The sequence below is a fragment of the Apium graveolens genome, chromosome 4, assembly GCF_009905375.1.
Source record: "Apium graveolens cultivar Ventura chromosome 4, ASM990537v1, whole genome shotgun sequence".
NCBI classification, from domain to species: Eukaryota; Viridiplantae; Streptophyta; class Magnoliopsida; order Apiales; family Apiaceae; genus Apium; species Apium graveolens.
Window position 1 is genome coordinate 26,359,672 of NC_133650.1, and position 20,655 is coordinate 26,380,326.

General features: G+C 39.1%; 1 protein-coding gene across 2 annotated transcripts; it reads left to right on the forward strand.

The window, feature by feature from the left end:
• The first annotated feature begins 386 nt into the window (after positions 1-386).
• On the forward strand, positions 387-4,473 carry LOC141717911 (ABC transporter G family member 11-like). 2 transcript variants are annotated; one of them, XM_074520162.1, is made up of 10 exons: positions 389-1,137; positions 1,558-1,847; positions 1,992-2,163; positions 2,292-2,414; positions 2,631-2,759; positions 2,863-3,057; positions 3,166-3,252; positions 3,347-3,619; positions 3,715-3,822; positions 3,986-4,473. In XM_074520162.1, the coding sequence occupies exons 1-10, from the start codon at positions 751-753 to the stop codon at positions 4,358-4,360; spliced, it is 2,139 nt and encodes a 712-aa protein (XP_074376263.1). In that variant the 5' UTR covers positions 389-750; the 3' UTR covers positions 4,361-4,473. The 2 variants fall into 2 exon arrangements, with proteins under 2 accessions (XP_074376264.1, XP_074376263.1); XM_074520163.1 differs by lacking the exon at positions 2,631-2,759 and having other exon boundaries at positions 387-1,137.
• The last annotated feature ends 16,182 nt before the right edge of the window (positions 4,474-20,655 follow it).

A 20,655-nucleotide genomic window follows, 5' to 3' on the forward strand; every position in this document is an offset into this window, starting at 1 on the left:
CGAGTCGTAAAAAATCGTATTTTTGTAAAAAAAATTGAAAAAATTATTTTTGTAAATAAAAAATTATTTTTGTAAATTTTTAAAAAATTAATAGTATTTTTACAAAAATATTTTTGAAATTGAATATTTTTCAAAAGCCCAATACAAAATCATACTATCTTTTTTCAATTTTCGTAATTGTCCAAAAAAAACAAGAATGCTATTTTTTTGTATAGAATAATCTTCAAAATAAATATTATTTAGAAATGTTTTGATTAAATAGTGAAGTTGTAGAGGAGGATAAGTGAGGGGTGGGTTTATAATAAATGTTGGAATCCCACAGGCAACTGCCAACAAAACGTACTAAATGCCTCAACACCCCAATGCAATGAAAATATCACAGTCTTGCCCTTTATCTTCACCAATTGCAACACTTCACCTAGATAATGGTTTTTAATGAGAGTGGATGGAATTTAAGAAGACCAATGTTTGTATAGCTAGTAGTGTCTTGATCCTGTTTACCCTAATCAATCCCGACACTAAGCTTTGATCTCTTTTGCATGCTATTTCTGTACTTGCACATATAAAATGTGTTTGTATCATCATCATTCCTTAACACATAACTTCTAGTCAAATTCATAATATCTTCATTTCGCATACATTTCCCATTTTTTCCCCTTCACAAAGATCATTATTTTCATTCCTTAAAAGATTTTGGTAAAGAGTGGTACATTTATTTGATGTAAGTGAGATCATAAGAGAAAATCAATCATGTCAAACTCAACAAATGATGTAATGATGGAAATAGAAGCACATAGGCCACAAGGGAATGGAATGGTGGTGGGAGGATTGAGTCCGCTAAGTGAAACACTTTGGAAAGAAAAAACAAATACAGAGTTCATTGGAGATGTTTCTGCGAGATTAGCCTGGAAAGACCTAACCGTAATGGTTACTCTTGGTAATGGTGACACTCAAAATGTTTTACAAGGTCTTACTGGTTACGCAGACCCTGGAACTTTTACAGCTCTTATGGGACCTTCTGGTTCAGGCAAATCTACTCTGTTAGATTCTCTGGCTAGTCGCCTTGCGGCCAATGCTTTTCTTTCTGGAGATATTTATCTTAATGGTCGTAAGCAGAAGCTATCTTTCGGAACTGCTGTGAGTATTCTTCATCTTCTCTTGCCTGTTTTTTTTTTGTGTGTTCGTCACTTATTTGACTATATATATAGACTTTTTACGTTGCTTATGCATTTTGGCCGGGACAGATTATATTTATATTATATTCGAGAAAGTCATTGATAGATAGGCTTTGATGATAATATTTGAATATAGAAACAACTTTTTTAGATGCAAAAAGTGTATCCGCAGGTTTTTCTGATTTTGTTCTAGTTAAATTGTCTTTATATGTTTTGTTTGATTGCAAAAAAATGCGTATTGTACTATATATATAAGAATAATTTGTCATATTGTGTTTCTTTTATGACTTATCTTTGTAAATTTATACATCATCAGAAGCTGTAATGTTTGTTTTACTCTTCTTTCTTTAAGTATCTAAGGATTTTATTTTTAAACCATCAGGCCTATGTGACTCAAGATGATAACTTGATTGGTACTCTTACGGTTCATGAAACAATCTCATATTCAGCTAGGCTTCGTCTGCCTGATAAAATGCCTTGGGATGAAAAACGATCATTGGTTGAAAGTACTATTGTAGAGATGGGACTTCAAGATTGTGCAGATACTGTTATTGGAAACTGGCACTTGCGCGGGATAAGCGGAGGTGAGAAGAGGAGAGTTAGCATTGCTATTGAAATCCTCATGAGGCCTCGATTGCTCTTTCTTGATGAGCCAACAAGTGGACTTGATAGGTAAGGGTCTCTTCTTCAAGAGTCTTTTAATCTTTTTTGACTTCATAATTCTTTGTCTATGATACATTGATACTCGTGGATTAGGAACTTTTTTATTGTATGCATAATGCATCTCAAATGTTATTGATTACTTGTGGTTGGCAGTGCTTCGGCATTTTTTGTGACTCAGACTTTACGATCTCTATCAAGAGATGGACGGACTGTCATAGCCTCTATTCATCAGCCAAGTAGTGAAGTGTTCGAGCTTTTTGATCGCCTGTACTTGCTTTCCAGCGGAAAGACTGTATATTTCGGCCAGGCTTCAGAAGCTTATGAGGCAAGTCTTGATTTCAATTTTGCTGTTACTTCTTCTGGATTTTACATGTATTAATTATTTGAACTTTCTTAAGTCATATACTATTTCATAAAGATGAACTGTTTGATAATTGTGTGTGTATGCTGCAGTTCTTTGCACAAGCTGGTTTTCCCTGTCCTGCTCTGAGAAACCCGTCTGATCATTTTCTGAGGTGCATCAATTCTGATTTCGACAAAGTTAAGGCTACCCTTAAAGGATCCATGAAACTCAGGGTACTGATTTTTACTTAAACCCCTTTTAATCTCGTACGTTGACCAGTTCTCTTACTAAGTTGCCTAATGATGATTATGACTGTCTGGTTTTGGGAGTGTTGCCATGCTAATATGTCCCTGTGATAATATTTAGGAGTTTATTTCATTTCAACCACCTACATGTATTTGGAAAACTGACATAAATATATTTTTTGATCTATGGTTACTTATAATCAGTTTGAGGGAACTGATGATCCTTTGGACAAGACGACCACAGCTGAAGCTATTCGAAAGCTTACAGAATTCTACCGTTCATCTCAGTTCTCTTATTCAGCAAGAGAAAAAGTCGAGGAGATGTCTAAACTTGTAGATGTCCTTTTTCATTGAGTTAATTTTGTTCACAAGTGTATATGCAGGACAAGAAAGATGATTATCTAAATAATTAAATATCTTTGTTTCTGTTGCACAGAAAGGGACCGTGCTAGATTCAGGAGGCAGTCATGCTAGTTTCTCTATGCAGGCGTTTACACTAACCAAGCGTTCATTTGTCAATATGTCCCGGGACTTTGGTTATTACTGGCTGAGGCTAGTGATCTATGTTGTGGTCACGATCTGCATAGGGACAATTTATTTGAATGTCGGGACTAGTTACACTGCCATTCTGGTATATCTTTTTCTATTTACTGTTTGCAGGTTTTTGCATGTCCATCATGATTCTATTTGTTTTAAAGGTTTCACATGTTTAATCTTCTTTACTGATGTGTTCATTCAGGCAAGAGGAGCTTGTGCCTCTTTTGTGTTTGGATTTGTCACATTCATGTCCATCGGCGGGTTTCCATCTTTTGTTGAAGATATGAAGGTGACCATTGTCATATTATAGTGTTTTTATCACAGAACCTTGATGCGCAAATTTAGTGATCTGTTTTGATGTTGACACTTTATACTTAAAACAGGTGTTTCAAAGAGAAAGAATGAATGGGCACTATGGGGTGGCTGCATTTGTGATCAGCAACACTGTATCGGCAATGCCATTTATTATATTGATTACATTTATATCTGGAACCATTTGCTATTACATGGTCCATCTGCATTCTGGATTCACTCATTATCTGTTCTTTGTACTGTGCCTCTACGCAAGTGTCACTGTCGTCGAGAGTCTCATGATGGCTATTGCAAGCATCGTTCCAAACTTCCTCATGGGTATTATCACAGGTGCAGGAATCCAGGTAGTTTTTTTCTCACTAGAAAAATAAAATATTAACATTTATAAATTACGTAAAAGGAGTTAATGACAAGTTTAATATTTTTCTTCTGAAATTAGGGAATCTTCATGCTAGTATCTGGATACTTCAGACTTCCAAATGACATTCCGAAGCCAGTTTGGAGATATCCAATGTCTTATATAAGTTTTCACTTCTGGGCTCTTCAGGTAATGACGTACTTACCTCGTCTCAGAATTGCAGTCCTTTCAAACTAACATTTCTATGTATTGAAAAACTATGATTATAGGTTTTTGTTTGAAGACGGAACTAGTAATATATAATGGTACAAAATTGAACTAACACATCATACAAATTTCTGCTGTTGTACAGGGACAGTACCAGAACGATCTAAAGGGACTATTATTCGACAACCAGACGCCTGATCTACCAAAAATTCCAGGGGAGTATGTTCTGGAATATTTTTTCCAAATAAATGTGCATCGATCAAAATGGGTCAACCTCAGTGTAATATTTTCTATGATTGTAATTTACCGCATCATATTCTTCTTAATGATCAAGATCAATGAAGACTTAACACCTTGGCTAAGAGGTTATATGGCAAGACGAACAATGCTACAGAAAAAAGGAATCACAGATGTGGCTCCGTATGGTCTTACTCAATCACCTTCACTGCGGAATTTTGTGGACAGTAAATCTACAGGAAGTGGCAGGCGTAGACAACCACAACCACCCCGACGCGTTTGAAGACCACTATAAGTATTGTGATAATCTGGTTCCAAGCTTTTGTTTTTGTTACTGCTAAGAAACTCTTAATTATGTTCCAACAAAATATCATTGTATTTGTACCTAGCAATCAATTTATTACCATCTATTCTAAAACTTTAGTATAGGTGTAATGATTTTTAAGCCAAAAAATCTAGACTTTTTGCATCTCCTAAACAAATATGAGGTAACTATACGTATAATAATCTCAACTGAAATACAAACATTTTTCAACTTCAAAGTTATTTATACAATAAGCAAAAGCTCAGGAACAACCAGCAAGGCATCTTCAAAAACCACACTGTTACGCCCAGATCATTTCGGTAGTATGAATAGGCTTCGGCTGGGTTGAAGAAGGCTTCGGCCGTACCTGAAAGTGAAGAGAATGCGAGGGTTTGGACCCCCGATTCAACTCCGGCGTGAGAATCAGAATCTGGCTGTAAAATTAGGGTAGTAATACAAGAGCAGAAAGTGTTGAGAGTGTGTCTGTTTTATCTTACTTCACAAGGGTTTTTATACCCAATCATGCCATGAATGTTCTTCCGTTACCAACCATTAATGAGGGAGTGAAAAGGGGGTGTTATGTCCCTTGCATTGTCCAACGGTCCGCGAGTAGCAGGCCTCGGCCTGGGCTGCTTCCATGGGCCTCGGCGGCGCGGGCCTGGAGGTCCTTCGGCCCAGTAGCACAATCGCTTAATGGGCCTTCGTTCAATGGGCCTTATTGGGCCTATAACCAACATGTCCCTGTCCTTCGGCTGGGCCTTCGGGCCGGCCGACGGACACCGGTCTCGGCCCATATGGGGATGAAGGAACCCTAGGGCGATCGCTTCAGTCCCGCCTCAATCTTCGGTCGTACACGTGGCAAGCTTATGGGGACTTGCAGTGCATTGATGACAGCTGGTGGCACATCGTTTCATGACTCAATCTCTGCCGTTGAATGCTAGCCGTCTTGATCTGGGACGCCCATTTCAAAAAACCCCAAACGTCGCTTCTCTAAATTAACTTTAGGCGCCTATATAAGCCCATTTGTAGGTTTCATTTCCTTTTTATCACTTTAGCTTCTCCACACATAGTGACAAATCGCGGAGAATCTCTCAATCACGGGCAACAGCAACTCTGTCTTCCCAAATCATCCCATTTCAATCCAAGAGCACCTTCAAATAAGTAAGTTTCTCTTCTTGTTTTCCAGTTTTAAGTTTGCATGTTAGTTTCCCGTGTTTTATAGAGTTTGCATGCGAACTTTGGTTCTGGGTTTATGGGGATTTTCTGGGTTTTTGTGTGTGCTATTGTGTTTTTCTGGGGTTTTTGGGTAGGTAACATAGGTTTCTGGGTTTTACCAATTCTGAGGAGGCCTCAAGGATTTAAAGATGGCATGCGAGGTGTTTTATGACCAAGAACGTTCTTCGGGATTTCTTGGTTTTAGAACATCCTTCGGGAGCCGACCCAGGGCTTAAACAGGTGGTCTGGAGCGATGTTTGCGTAAGGCTCTGTAGGCAAGAACATCCTTCGGGTGGGCTTGGCTCGGGAGCAGCCTTCGGAAACAGCCTCCGGGGTTCTGGTTCGTTCGGTCCTGGGACGTGTACTCGGGGTATTATTTTTTCTTTTATCTGCTAATTCGAGTACATGGACTAATGTCTCTCTGTTCCTGATACAGGGACACGGACCGAGCAGAACGCCCCCCGGATTCTTGGGACCCCTTATCCAACAGCTTGGTGGGAATGTCTTCCATTCGCCCCGAGCGGACGGGACGGGCCCTATATGGTTCGGCTGCCGACTATCCCGCAGCCAATAATAGATCTGAACTGACGAAAGGGCGCGTCGTTCAGATGTACGATGATTATTCGGTTCCCCGAGGACTTTGTTGGCTGTATGCGCCGAGGGAAGGCGAGAGGATCTTCGACACTCCCGGGGTGCCGGATGGATATGGAGGCTGCGCCGTAGGGATTTCAGAGGCGGCCTTCAAAGGCGGCTTGAGGGTGCCGCCGTTGAAGCTGATCAAGCACCTCTTCTTCCAGATGGGTATCACCCTCGGGCAGATGGATCCGAACGGGTTCATCCACATCAACTGTTTCCAGAACAGGTGTCTTCACGCCGGGATCGCACCCAGCACTCGCCTATTCTAGTACTATTACGATTTTAGGAGGAATCCGAAGAGTGCGGGTTTTTACACCATCGCCCGTCGGGCAGGGCGACCCGATTGGACGGCGACCAATTCGAACAATAAGTCCACTCACACACATTGGTGCTATGTGAGTGGCCCGGGGTTGGCGGCCATGTCGGTTTGGCGGGACGTAAACCCCGCTCTACTTCTCATGCCGAGCTTGACCTTGGAGGAGAAGGATAGTTACACGGCGTTGGTGGACGTCAATGTGAAGAAGTTGGGTCCCGGAGAGTTTCGGGACAAGGATTGGCTCTTCAGCTTGTGGGGTGGGGGTAACAAAACTTCTTCCTTGGTCTTTTAGTGTTGTCCCCACGCTTGTAATTCCATTTCTTTTTATGCATTCGACTATATATATGCTTGGACTGACTTGTTTTCCCTTCTTATTTCAGTGTCTTCAAGGGAGGCCCTGATCGAGAGAAAGAAGGCCAGGGCGGCCGAGAAAAGGGCGGCCGAAGAAGTGGCGAAGAAGGCTGCCGACAAGGGGGCTACGCCCGATTCATCTGAGGGCACGGGTGAAAGGGCCCCGACCGAGAAGCCTTCGTCGCCCCGTCAATCTCGAGTGGCTTCTGAGGCCGAGAAGGGGGACGATCTGGAGTACATGGGAGAGGGGAACCCTTCCGAGAGGACCCGGAGCAAGGAGGGGATAGTGCGTTCTTATCTCCCGGGGTGGGGCGTGCTTACGTCCGACCATACGGTGTACCCTGCTTGGCAGTCCACGAAGGAGGTGGCTTCGGACCTCTGCCATGGTCTTCAGCTCCCGGTCGATCTCCCGACTTTTGCCTCGACTTCTGCTACCGAAGCCTGCACGGAGCTTCTGTCCTTCCTGTCCTTGGTATGTTTTTAACCTTTTATTTTTCTTCCACTTTTTTCCTTTCGGCATCCTTTAGTAATATTTTTGTCGTCTCTTTGTAGGCTGCCCCTTGGGCCGCAGCCGTGGAGGACAAGGTTAAGGATATGGAGACTCGCATGCCCGAGGTGAAGGAGTTGGAGAGGAGGGCTGCGGCGGCCGAGGAGGAGCTCGTGAGGGTGAAAGCCCAGAACGAGGTCGAAGCCGCTGAGCTGAAGAAGGATAGATCCCGGCTGGAGATCGAGTTGGAGAGGGCGAACCGGAGGATCTCCCATCGAAACGTCCAGCTGAAGAGGTCCCGAAAGGAGCTTCGAAAGAAGCAGAAGCAGCTGGACCGGACTGAGGACCGATATTTCCAGTTCAGCGCTGATTATGTCCTGGAGAAGGCCCATGGCCTGAACTGGGACTATAAGCAGTTGCTGGACGATAGCTTGGAAGATCTTATCGGTCATCCAGCAGTCGAAGTCCCTCCTGTCTCCTCCGGCGAAGACGAAGAGCTCTTGGATGAAGACCCTCAAGCCTAAACCTTCAACACTGAGGTGCTTGACATGACTGAAGATGATCTTGTTGCGAAGTTTGCCACTGGTGTTTCCATGGTCTTACCCAACTCTTGCAGCGTCATTCTTCATTCGTCTTCCTGTATTTCTATTTTTTGTAATCGGTACTCTTTGTAATTGGTAGTAGTTGGTACTCTTTCTAATTTAACTAGCCTTCGAAGTATTATATTTTAATACATCTTTTTTTCATCAGCATTGTCCGACTGCATTTAATTGTTCGCCTTAAAAATGAATCGTATGTTCGGCTTATTCTGCCTCAACAATTTTAATAATAAAATGAATCGCATCTCTGGCTTCATTCGCCTCAACGATCTTATCGAATTGAACAAAATGAATCGTATCTTCGGCTTATTCATTTGCCTTAACGATTTTAATAATAAAATGAATCGCCTCTCTGGCTTCATTCGCCTCAATGATCTTATCGAATTGAATAAAATGAATCATATCTCCGGCTTATTCATTTGCCTTATCGATTTTAATAATGATTTGAATCGCATCTCTGGCTTCATTCGCCTCAACGATCTTATCAAAATGCATCGTATCTTCGGCTTATTCATTTGCCTTAACGATTTTAATAATGAAATGAATCGCCTCTATGGCTTCATTCGCCTCAACGATCTTATCGAATTGAATAAAATGAATCGTATCTTCGGCTTATTCATTTGCCTTAACGATTTTAATAATGATTTTAATTTTTTGTTGCCTCACTACCCCTTACGGCCCCAAGGGTTGAAGGTCGAAGCAGCTGGACCGGACTGAGGAGCGCTGTCTCTAGTTCGGCGCTGATTATGTCCTGGAGAAGGCCCATAGCCTGAACTGGGACTATAAGCAGTTGCTGGACGATAGTTTGGAAGATCCTATCGGTCGTCCAGCAGTCGAAGTCCCTCCTGTCTCCTCCGGCGAAGACGAAGAGCTCTCGGATGAAGACCCTCAAGCCTAAACCTTCAGCACTGAGGTGCTTGACATGACTGAAGATGATCTTGTTGCGAAGTTTGCCATTGGTGTTTCCATGGTCTTACCCAACTCTTGCAGCGGCATTCTTCGTTCGTCTTCCTGTATTTCTATTTTTTGTAATCGGTACTCTTTGTAATTGGTAGTAGTTGGTACTCTTTGTAATTTAACTAGCCTTCGGGGTATTATATTTTAATGCATCTTTTTTTCATCAGCATTGTCCGACTGCATTTAATTGTTCGCCTTAAAAATGAATCGTATCTTCGGCTTATTCTGCCTCAACAATTTTAATAATAAAATGAATCGCATCTCTGGCTTCATTCGCCTCAACGATCTTATCGAATTGAACAAAATGAATCGTATCTTCGGCTTATTCATTTGCCTTAACGATTTTAATAATAAAATGAATCGCCTCTCTGGCTTCATTCGCCTCAACGATCTTATCGAATTGAATAAAATGAATCATATCTTCGGCTTATTCATTTGCCTTAATGATTTTAATAATGATTTGAATCGCATCTCTGGCTTCATTCGCCTCAACGATCTTATCAAAATGCATCGTATCTTCGGCTTATTCATTTGCCTTAACGATTTTAATAATGAAATGAATCGCCTCTCTGGCTTCATTCGCCTCAACGATCTTATCGAATTGAATAAAATGAATCGTATCTTCGGCTTATTCATTTGCCTTAACGATTTTAATAATGATTTTAATTTTTTGCTTCCTCACTATCCCTTACGGCCCCAAGGGTTGAAGGTCGAAGGTTGGTTCGGGCTGTTAATCCCTTCTTAATTCAGGCGAGGGAACATGGGCGCTGATCTTTTTATGATCGCCCCTAGATCGGCGGTCATCTTCGGGATCGCCCCTAAACCTGGTCGGATTAATTGTTTCATTATCTAGGCCGAAGAACCATGTCCTTCCTTTGATCGCCTCGGGACAGGGATTCCTTGGGCCTCATTAATAATAAATAATTAAGTTAAGACGAATGATAGGGCGTTATTCTAGGATTGCCCCTTAAGGCCCTTAATTCGTGTTTACCAATTCCAAGTTGCCAATATAGTGTAATGATGTTCGATTTTTGGGTGATTTCCCCTTGTGTCTTTTCAGTTAACAAATTAGACAATGGCGGCGGCCGAAGGGTTTATCTTCTTCGGGATCGCCCTCAGATAATACTCGGTCGGCCGCATCATGTATAAATAAAGAAATTTTGACAGGAAATGCATCTTTATTTAATCAGACTGCTTACATTCTTCCCATATAATTGAAATACAAGCTTTATAAGAAATTTCTTACTGATAAAATTTCCGAAGGCGACTGGCATGCCAAGTGTTTTTAATTTGTTCGCCTGATAATGTTTCGAGCTTTAGGTTCCAGGGCGAACGACTTCGTTCACTTTGTAAGGCCCTTCCCAGTTCGGCTGGAGCTTTCCTTGCTTGGCCGGCATTGTAATATCCCATATATTTTCAAATATTATTATTATTATTTGGAATTGTTTATGTGATTTTATGTAAATTTTTGGTGAATTATCTGAAAAGTAGAATAGATATCTGAATGTTATATGTGACATTATTTGAATATTTGAATTTTCATATGTCCAGAATAAAATATAGATAATTGTGGTATTTTTCTGGTAATTTTTGGAGTGTTATATGATTTTATAATGATTTATGAATTATTAATTATTTTCAGAATAATTATAAAATTATTTTATAAAGCCGGGAATCTTCCAAACTTCAACCGTTTTGCGTTTTTACAACCCGAAACTCTTCCGAAAACTCCTTCCTAACCTAATCTGGTAATTCCGGACATTTTCCGTGTTTTGACTTTTTCGATCCGGATTACGGTTTGACCCGTGCGCGGCCCGGCGCAATATTTTCGATACGATAGTTATTTCGGTAATCAATAAAACCCGTAATCTCGAAAGACGGGATATTTTTACGTTATGTTCGTATATGGTGTTTTATAAAAAGCCCGGTTTTGATAATTATCCAATTTTGGTATCGAATCGGATCGTTATTGCAGTTACTTAGCGGCTAAGCAACTAATTTAACGATCCAAAATGATCCAAAATGATCCAGAACGATCCAATATTCCATAAATATAAATAGCCTATTTTTTTATTTCGTTTATTCCGTTTATTCATTTGCAACCAGTTAAAACACCGTAAATACAGAGAAAAACCCGAGAAAACCGATACGTTCCCGAGAATCAAACACACGAACGAAGGCGTTATCGAACTCCGATTCGGGCGTGCAGCATATCAAAATGAAGCTCTCGAAATTTTCTATCTGAATCAATCATCAGTTTCCTTCCAGAAATCACAGTAATTTTCTTATTTAATTATTTATATTCGAATTATTTGATAATTAAATTATGAATTTTTGTTCTTGATGTTGTTGATGTGATTTGATGCTTCCATGTTGTAGAGCATGTTTTTCTGGTCAATTTGGTATATTATATGTCAAAAATAGAGTTCAATATCATATAGAAATTAAGGTTTTAATTTCTGAAAATTTCTTGAATATGTGTTCTTGGTGTTCTTGAAGATTTCTGAGAATCAAACCCAAATTTGAGGGTGATGCAGACTTCAGAATTTGAAGTATAAGTAACCAAAATGTTCAGATTTTCATGTTCTTTCTGTTTATGCCATCAAATAATTTAAACGACTGGTAAATTTATAAACCCGATTTTAGGGTTCATGTTCCGATTTGGGTATTTCTGGACTAGGGGTTATTAGCTGATTATGATAGCATGATTATGTTCCTGGCTCGATTCTCAGTCGAAATATGTATTTTAATGTTACAATCGAATCCGGGAAGACTATGAACGAAGCTCGTCGGATATTCGTCGGGCTTGGTTCGAGTTTCACCGGAATATGAGTCCAGGCAGTAAGTTGCTGGTTTAAACGATTCCAACGTGTTCCTGGCTGAGTTTAGAATGATAACCCCGTACTAATCGAGTTCAGCAGCCCCGTGTCTGTCAGGAATTGCCTCGCCGGATTCTTTCTCCGGCCATCGTGTTCTTCAGACTGGGGCGACCCGATCGGGTCAGGTTGACCCGGGGTTTTGACCCGGTTTTGATTCGTTTTGGTGCAGAAACGTTTCTGAAATGTTGTTTTTGCAATTTAACTCCCCAAGTTTCAGAAAATTCCATTTTTAATACTACAGTTTCAAAAAAACATACAAAAACCATATTTCTGTTTTATTTATTTTTGAAAATGATATTTTATTATTGAAAAAATCAGAAAATGGTTACTTAATTATTTTAAATCCAGAAAATTGTTTTAATTATTTATTTATTCAAAAATAAATCGAAATTATTTTATTAATTAATTTTAATTAGTTTTTGATTATTTTAATTAATTGATTAATTTATAATTAATTGATCAATTAATTTAATTAATTATTAATTAATTTTAATTGATTTAATAATTAGATTTAATTATTTAAAAATAAATTTAAAAATTTTGAAATATAGTTTAGAACTTTAAAATATTATTTTAAATTATTTTCAAGACTCGGTAATTATTATAAATTATTTTAAAGTCATATTTAGGTATTCGAACCCTATTATTTAATTATTAAATGATTCGGAGATCGTTTTTATTTCGAAAAATGTTCAAAAAAATTCATAATAAATCAACCGTTCGTCCGTTTAATACGAAACGAACGCGTACAGATTCAGAAAAATATTGCGCTTTTAATAAAAATACTTTTGAGACCTAATTTCCTTTGTATTGCAATGTCATTTGATTTGTGTATCAGTTTAAGTCGGTATTTGATCGGTAAATACTAATATTGACCTAATTTTCATTCTGAATGCACTGAGACGTACCTTTTAATGATTTGACTTATGTGTTACATAAAATATGTGAGTACGTGTTATATGAATACCATGATTACGTGATACGTGATATACATGTTGTATGTTACAGTTTTTAAAATGCCATGCTAGTTATAAACGATCGGGTAGATGTCAAGACGTATAGTTACGTCGATTGAGTTTAGATCTGTCAATTAAGATAGTCCTTTTGTTTATAGAATCAAGTAGCAAGGAGCGCAGTCAAGTATTAGACGGAGATAGTAGCCAGCAGATAGAAACAGAGTTAAAGTAAGAGGTTAATGAGCATACCAGGCAAGTACCCCTAACTTCACTTATGGTTCAGGTGACGTTTATTTTGAATTATATTATGCAAGTACCTCTATCTTCATTTATCATTCAATTGATATTGACTCTGAACTTTATTCTTTCGATTTCCATACTATTCTAAGTTCAGAATAGTTAAACGTTTTATGTGTTTCGCTATAAATCACTCTATACAGTGGAATATTGAATTGAGATTAGCAAATAACTAATTGTTCTAGTTATTTCGCCATCAGTTGTTGAGATAACTCCGGACCATGTGACATGGGGAGTTGAATAGATAAGGATGCCATTGATTCGACTCCTTTAATCAAAAATTGTTTCGTGAATTGATTCTTGGTTAACATAAGGGGCCGAGGCACCGGTCCAGCGTGAGTTATTATACGAAAGTGTAATATCTTGCTAGGCGAATATATGCCTTCTTCATGGATATCCAATAGGTACGGTATGGCTGCGGGATATCGATACCTATATTTACGGTATGGCTGCGGGATACCGGTGTTGCTTCATGACTGATCATCAGAAACAGCATAGTGCATAATTGTGTATTATTAAACTGTCGCTTAAACTTTAAAGTTTATATCAGCTTCTGATTTTACTCAGATATTGTTATTGTTGTTCATTTACAAACTTTATACTGCTTGCTGAGCATTTCTTTCGCTCATACTTGTTTATTATTTTAATATTTCAGCTAAGCCAGAGCAGGCTTGAGTCCCACGTTTGACCAGAAGTCGAGTGCTTGTAAATAGTTTGGTGTGTCTTCCAGGTAGATAGTTTGGGACGCTTGAATAGTTTAAAGGTTTGTAATAAAATTTGAATAAGTTGTAAAATTAATTAGACTATGGTTTGTAATAAAGATTGGTTTGTATCAGTGCCTGTTCCATACTATAACCTGTAATCGATCCAGTTGCATGCAAGGGGTCGTATTTATTTTATTAATCCGCTGTGATCATTTTATTATAGTTTATTGGCGAGTGACCCCCAAATCTAGACCCCGGGTTTGGAGGGCGTTACAGGTTGGTATCAGAGCTACAGGTTATGGTCACTGAAACAGGCATAGGATTGTCATAGATGAGTCATAGGAAGATCACATAAGATAGGCGCGTATATTTAGCTTTTGTAGGATTAAATTTAGGATATTGGGCTGGGTTATAGTTAAGTTGTTTAGGTTTCCTGTTTTGCGTTTAGTTTTAGGCCTTGTGTCATTGCCCTTCTATTTTGTTGGGTTAGTTAAGATTTCGAGCAAGGATTTAAAAGGTTTGGATAATTCGGAGTAAATTTTCTTTATGTTATTATTCTCGAGATAATAAGCAGGATTATGTGATAATCATGTCGCTTGTGTTAATATGGTAGCAAGTTTATGATATTTTGAGAAGAGATAGTGTTTGCGAATTTTAATATGCTAAGGAATTGCTACATATTTGACACAATGCTTGACAGATTATTATATATATTGCTTGTTTCTTACCAGAATAATGGCTCCAAAGAGAAGGAATAATTCAGGAGAGGGTAGTACCGAGAGCCGTACAGATCCAGCGATTATCCAGATGCTGGGACTGATGCAGCAGCAGATGTTACATCTTACGCAACAGCAACAACAGCAACAACAGCAGCAAGCAACAGCACCATCTGTAGTGACTTTTAAGCAGTTTCAAGCAGTGAAGCCACCTGAGTTTAAGGGAAGTGCTGATCCTGTGGAAGCCAATGCATGGCTCAAGGAAATGGAAAAGGCTTTTGAATTAGTCGGAGCAGGAACTGAGCAGAAGACCAAGTTTGCAAGTTATTTTCTGAAGGGTGAGGCGAACTATTGGTGGGAATCTACGCGAGCATTGGAAGGAGGTGAGTTTATAACTTGGGAGAGATTCACAGAGTTGTTCCTGGAGAAGTATTTCCCGAGGTATATGAAGAATCAAATGGAGATTAAGTTCTTGAATCTGACCCAGGGTGATCTTACTGTGGCTGAGTACGAGGCTAAGTTTACTGAGTTAGCAAGGTTCGTGCCAGACCAGGTTGATACAGATGAAAAGAAAGCAAGAAGATTCGAACAGGGATTGAAGTTTTGGATTCAGAACAGAGTGGCCATGTTTGAGTTGACTTCATATGTGGCAGTGGTTCAGAAGGCAATGGTGATTGAGAGTAGGAGTGATATGTCACAGAAAGGAAAGGATGGGAAGAAAAGGAAAATGGAAACCTCAGAGGGAGGTCAGCAGTCAAGTAATTTTCAGGGCCGTTTCAACAAAAGGCCAGGATTTCAGGGTAATAGGAATGTGGGATTCAAGAGACCACAATCAGGAAATGGAGGACCGGTCAATCGTTTTCAGAATTCAAATCAGCAGAGGTCCAATCGTCCACCAATGCCAGATTGCAAGTTTTGTGGCAGGAAACATTCTGGGATTTGTAAAGCTAATTCTGTGTGTTACAAGTGTAATATGAAAGGACATCATGCCCATGAGTGCCGCAATCAAATGCAAGAAGTTACGTGTTTCCGATGTGGGAAGACAGGACATTATGCCAACAACTGCAAAGAGCAAGTACAAAGTGTAAATGTTCCAAGGATTGCAGGATCATCATCTCAAGGTGTGCCAAGGATTGAAGGACCACCAGTCAAGAACCAGCCAAAAGCCAGAACATTCAATATGACTATGCAGGATGCTGTTCAGAGTTCTGACGTGGTTGCAGGTACGCTTCCAGTAAACTCCGTCGATGTTAAAGTTCTATTTGATTCTGGAGCTACGAGGTCATTTATTTCTCAAAGTTTTGTCGATAAACTGCATTGTGAAGTTAAATTGTTAGAACCAGCGTTAACGATAGAGTTAGCTAATAAGAACCAAGTTTTTGTCGATCGAGTGTGCCCGAGGTGCGATGTTGAGATAGGAGGACATCATTTCTATGCCGACTTAATACCTTTTAAGTTGGGAGAATTTGATGTTATTTTAGGAATGGATTGGTTGTCAGAAAATAACGGCCAAATTGATTGTAAGAATAGGAAAGTGAGACTTCAGACCTTGGATAATAAGAAGAAGGTGATATTCCGAGGAAATAAGCAAGAGAAGAAGTTCTTAACGATCGCTCAAGTGAAGAAGTTATTGCGTCAGAATTGCGAAGCATATTTGGCCCATGTGATAGACACCAGCAAGGAAGTTCCAACATTAGAAGCGATTCCAATTGTCAACGAATTTTCAGATGTCTTCCCAGATGATCTACCAGGATTACCTCCCGACAGAGAAATTGAATTTGCGATTGATCTAGCAACCGGAACAGAACCAGTTTCTAAAGCCCCATACCGGATGGCACCAGTGGAAATGAAAGAATTGGCATCTCAGCTGCAAGATCTTTTAGAGAAAGGAGTGATAAGACCCAGTGTATCCCCATGGGGCGCACCAGTACTGTTTGTCAAGAAGAAGGACGGAAGTATGCGACTGTGTATCGACTATCGAGAACTGAATAAGCTAACCATTAAGAACAAGTATCCGTTACCAAGGATCGATGATTTGTTTGACCAATTGCGAGGTGCTGTATGGTTTTCTAAGATTGATTTAAGATCCGGATATCATCAACTAAAGATCAAGCCTGAAGATATTCCGAAGACCGCATTTAGAACCAGATATGGACATTATGAGTTTCTAGTGATGGCATTTGGATTAACCAACGCACCAGCAGCTTTCATGGATCTAATGAATCGAGTATTTAAGAAGTATTTGGATAAATTCGTGATCATGTTTATAGACGACATCTTGATCTATTCTAAAACAGAAGAGGAGCATGTAGAGCATTTGAGGATAGTTCTGGAGATACTGCGACATGAGAAGTTATACGCAAAGTTTTCCAAGTGTGAATTTTGGTTAAAAGAAGTACGATTTCTTGGGCACGTGATTAGCAATAAAGGAGTGGAAGTGGATCCAACAAAGATTGAAGCCGTAATCAACTGGGAGAGGCCAAAAACACCAACGGAAGTAAGAAGTTTCATGGGACTGGCAGGTTACTATAGAAGATTCGTGCAAGATATTGCGAAGATAGCTACGCCATTGACAAAGCTCACCAGGAAGAATCAGAAATTTGAATGGGATGAGAAATGCGAAGAAAGTTTCCAGGAATTAAAGAATAGATTAGTATCTTCTCCAGTGCTAGTCTTGCCAGATGAACAAGGAAATTTTGTGATTTACAGTGATGCGTCGTACAAAGGATTGGGATGTGTTTTGATGCAGCATGACAAGGTGATAGCCTACGCTTCAAGACAGTTGAAACCACACGAAGAGAAGTATCCAACGCATGATCTGGAATTGGCAGCTATAGTATTTGCATTGAAGATTTGGAGGCATTATCTTTATGGGGAAAAGTGCGAGATCTACACGGACCACAAGAGTTTGAAATATATCTTTACCCAGAAGGAATTGAACATGAGACAGAGGAGATGGCTAGAACTAATCAAGGATTACGACTGTACTATTAACTATCATCCAGGCAAAGCAAATGTGGTGGCCGACGCGCTAAGCAGAAAAGAAAGATTGAACATGATAACTTCATCCGAGGAATTAATCAGGGAATTTGAGAAACTGGAAATAGAGGTTAGTATTCCAAGTATATCTACAGAGGTATTGTGTGCAATGTCTTTTCAACCAGAATTATTAGAGAAAATAAGAAGATGTCAGGAAGAAGTAATGAGCCATGAACGAGACAGTTTGACAGGAGAAGAAATAGGGAGTCAAAAGGATGATAAAGGGATATTAAGATTTTCTTCCAGAATATGGATACCCAATGTAGCCGAGCTGAAAGATGAAATTCTTCGAGACGCTCACAACTCCAGATACTCAATTCATCCCGGGAGTACGAAGATGTATAGAGACTTAAGAGAAAACTTTTGGTGGCCAAGCATGAAGAAGGAAATTGCAGAATGGGTAAGTAAGTGTTATACTTGCCAGCGAGTCAAAGCGGAACATCAAAGGCCCAGTGGACTGATACAACCATTGGACATTCCAGAATGGAAATGGGAGCATATAGCGATGGATTTCGTAGTTGGATTACAAAGGACCAGGGCGAATCATGATGCTATTTGGGTTATTATCGACAGATTGACGAAGTCGGCGCATTTTCTTCCTATCAACGAGAGATTCTCAATGGATAAATTAGTACGGTTATATCTTAAAGAAATTGTGACAAGACACGGAGTTCCAGTATCCATAGTTTCAGACCGAGATCCTCGATTTAACTCAAGATTTTGGAGAAGTTTTCAAGATTGTCTCGGAACGAAGCTGAACATGAGTACCGCGTATCATCCGCAGACAGACGGTCAAAGTGAAAGAACGATTCAGACTATTGAAGATATGCTAAGGGTATGTGCACTAGATTTTGAAGGTAGTTGGGACGAGCATTTGCCATTAGTTGAATTCTCCTACAACAACAGCTATCATACCAGTATTGGAATGCCACCTTACGAAGCTTTGTACGGTAGAAGATGCAGATCTCCAATATGTTGGGAAGAAGTTGGTGAAAGAAAGATTTTGGGTCCAGAATTGATCCAACAGACGAAGGAGAAAATAGAACTCATTCGGAAAAGATTAACAGCAGCTCAAGATCGTCAACGCAAATATGCTGATCCTACCAGAAAAGATATGGAATTTGAAGTTGGAGAGGCAGTGTTATTAAAAGTTTCACCTTGGAAAAGTTTATCAAGATTTGGAAAGAAAGGAAAGCTGAGTCCGCGTTATGTTGGCCCTTTTGAGATTTTGAAGCGTGTGGGAAAGGTTGCTTACGAATTAGCGTTACCCCCTCACATGCAACATATTCACAACGTGTTCCACGTGTCAATGTTGAAGCATTATTTGCCTGATTCGAACCATGTAATAGAATACGAGCCAATCGAGATCCAACCAGATTTATCTTTTGTTGAGCAACCAGTGCAGATTTTAGATAAGAAAGAAAGAGTACTTAGGAATAAGTCTGTATCTTTAGTGCGAGTCTTGTGGAGGAATCCCAAGGTTGAAGAGTCGACTTGGGAGTTGGAAAGCGAAATGCAATCCAAGTATCCTCATTTGTTTTCCTAGGCTGATTCTGAGGACAGAATCCTGTTAAGGGGGGTAGATTGTAATATCCCATATATTTTCAAATATTATTATTATTATTTGGAATTGTTTATGTGATTTTATGTAAATTTTTGGTGAATTATCTGAAAAGTAGAATAGATATCTGAATGTTATATGTGACATTATTTGAATATTTGAATTTTCATATGTCCAGAATAAAATATAGATAATTGTGGTATTTTTCTGGTAATTTTTGGAGTGTTATATGATTTTATAATGATTTATGAATTATTAATTATTTTCAGAATAATTATAAAATTATTTTATAAAGCCGGGAATCTTCCAAACTTCAACCGTTTTGCGTTTTTACAACCCGAAACTCTTCCGAAAACTCCTTCCTAACCTAATCTGGTAATTCCGGACATTTTCCGTGTTTTGACTTTTTCGATCCGGATTACGGTTTGACCCGTGCGCGGCCCGGCGCAATATTTTCGATACGATAGTTATTTCGGTAATCAATAAAACCCGTAATCTCGAAAGACGGGATATTTTTACGTTATGTTCGTATATGGTGTTTTATAAAAAGCCCGGTTTTGATAATTATCCAATTTTGGTATCGAATCGGATCGTTATTGCAGTTACTTAGCGGCTAAGCAACTAATTTAACGATCCAAAATGATCCAAAATGATCCAGAACGATCCAATATTCCATAAATATAAATAGCCTATTTTTTTATTTCGTTTATTCCGTTTATTCATTTGCAACCAGTTAAAACACCGTAAATACAGAGAAAAACCCGAGAAAACCGATACGTTCCCGAGAATCAAACACACGAACGAAGGCGTTATCGAACTCCGATTCGGGCGTGCAGCATATCAAAATGAAGCTCTCGAAATTTTCTATCTGAATCAATCATCAGTTTCCTTCCAGAAATCACAGTAATTTTCTTATTTAATTATTTATATTCGAATTATTTGATAATTAAATTATGAATTTTTGTTCTTGATGTTGTTGATGTGATTTGATGCTTTCATGTTGTAGAGCATGTTTTTCTGGTCAATTTGGTATATTATATGTCAAAAATAGAGTTCAATATCATATAGAAATTAAGGTTTTAATTTCTGAAAATTTCTTGAATATGTGTTCTTGGTGTTCTTGAAGATTTCTGAGAATCAAACCCAAATTTGAGGGTGATGCAGACTTCAGAATTTGAAGTATAAGTAACCAAAATGTTCAGATTTTCATGTTCTTTCTGTTTATGCCATCAAATAATTTAAACGACTGGTAAATTTATAAACCCGATTTTAGGGTTCATGTTCCGATTTGGGTATTTCTGGACTAGGGGTTATTAGCTGATTATGATAGCATGATTATGTTCCTGGCTCGATTCTCAGTCGAAATATGTATTTTAATGTTACAATCGAATCCGGGAAGACTATGAACGAAGCTCGTCGGATATTCGTCGGGCTTGGTTCGAGTTTCACCGGAATATGAGTCCAGGCAGTAAGTTGCTGGTTTAAACGATTCCAACGTGTTCCTGGCTGAGTTTAGAATGATAACCCCGTACTAATCGAGTTCAGCAGCCCCGTGTCTGTC

Excerpts from the sequence above, each read along its gene's own strand:
- LOC141717911 (XM_074520162.1), top strand. The coding sequence starts at position 751 with ATGTCAAACTCAACAAATGATGTAATGATGGAAATAGAAGCACATAGG. Across the intron at positions 3,058-3,165 it reads CTAGTTACACTGCCATTCTG|GCAAGAGGAGCTTGTGCCTC; the intron begins GTATATCTTTTT and ends GTGTTCATTCAG. Across the intron at positions 3,620-3,714 it reads TCACAGGTGCAGGAATCCAG|GGAATCTTCATGCTAGTATC; the intron begins GTAGTTTTTTTC and ends TTCTGAAATTAG.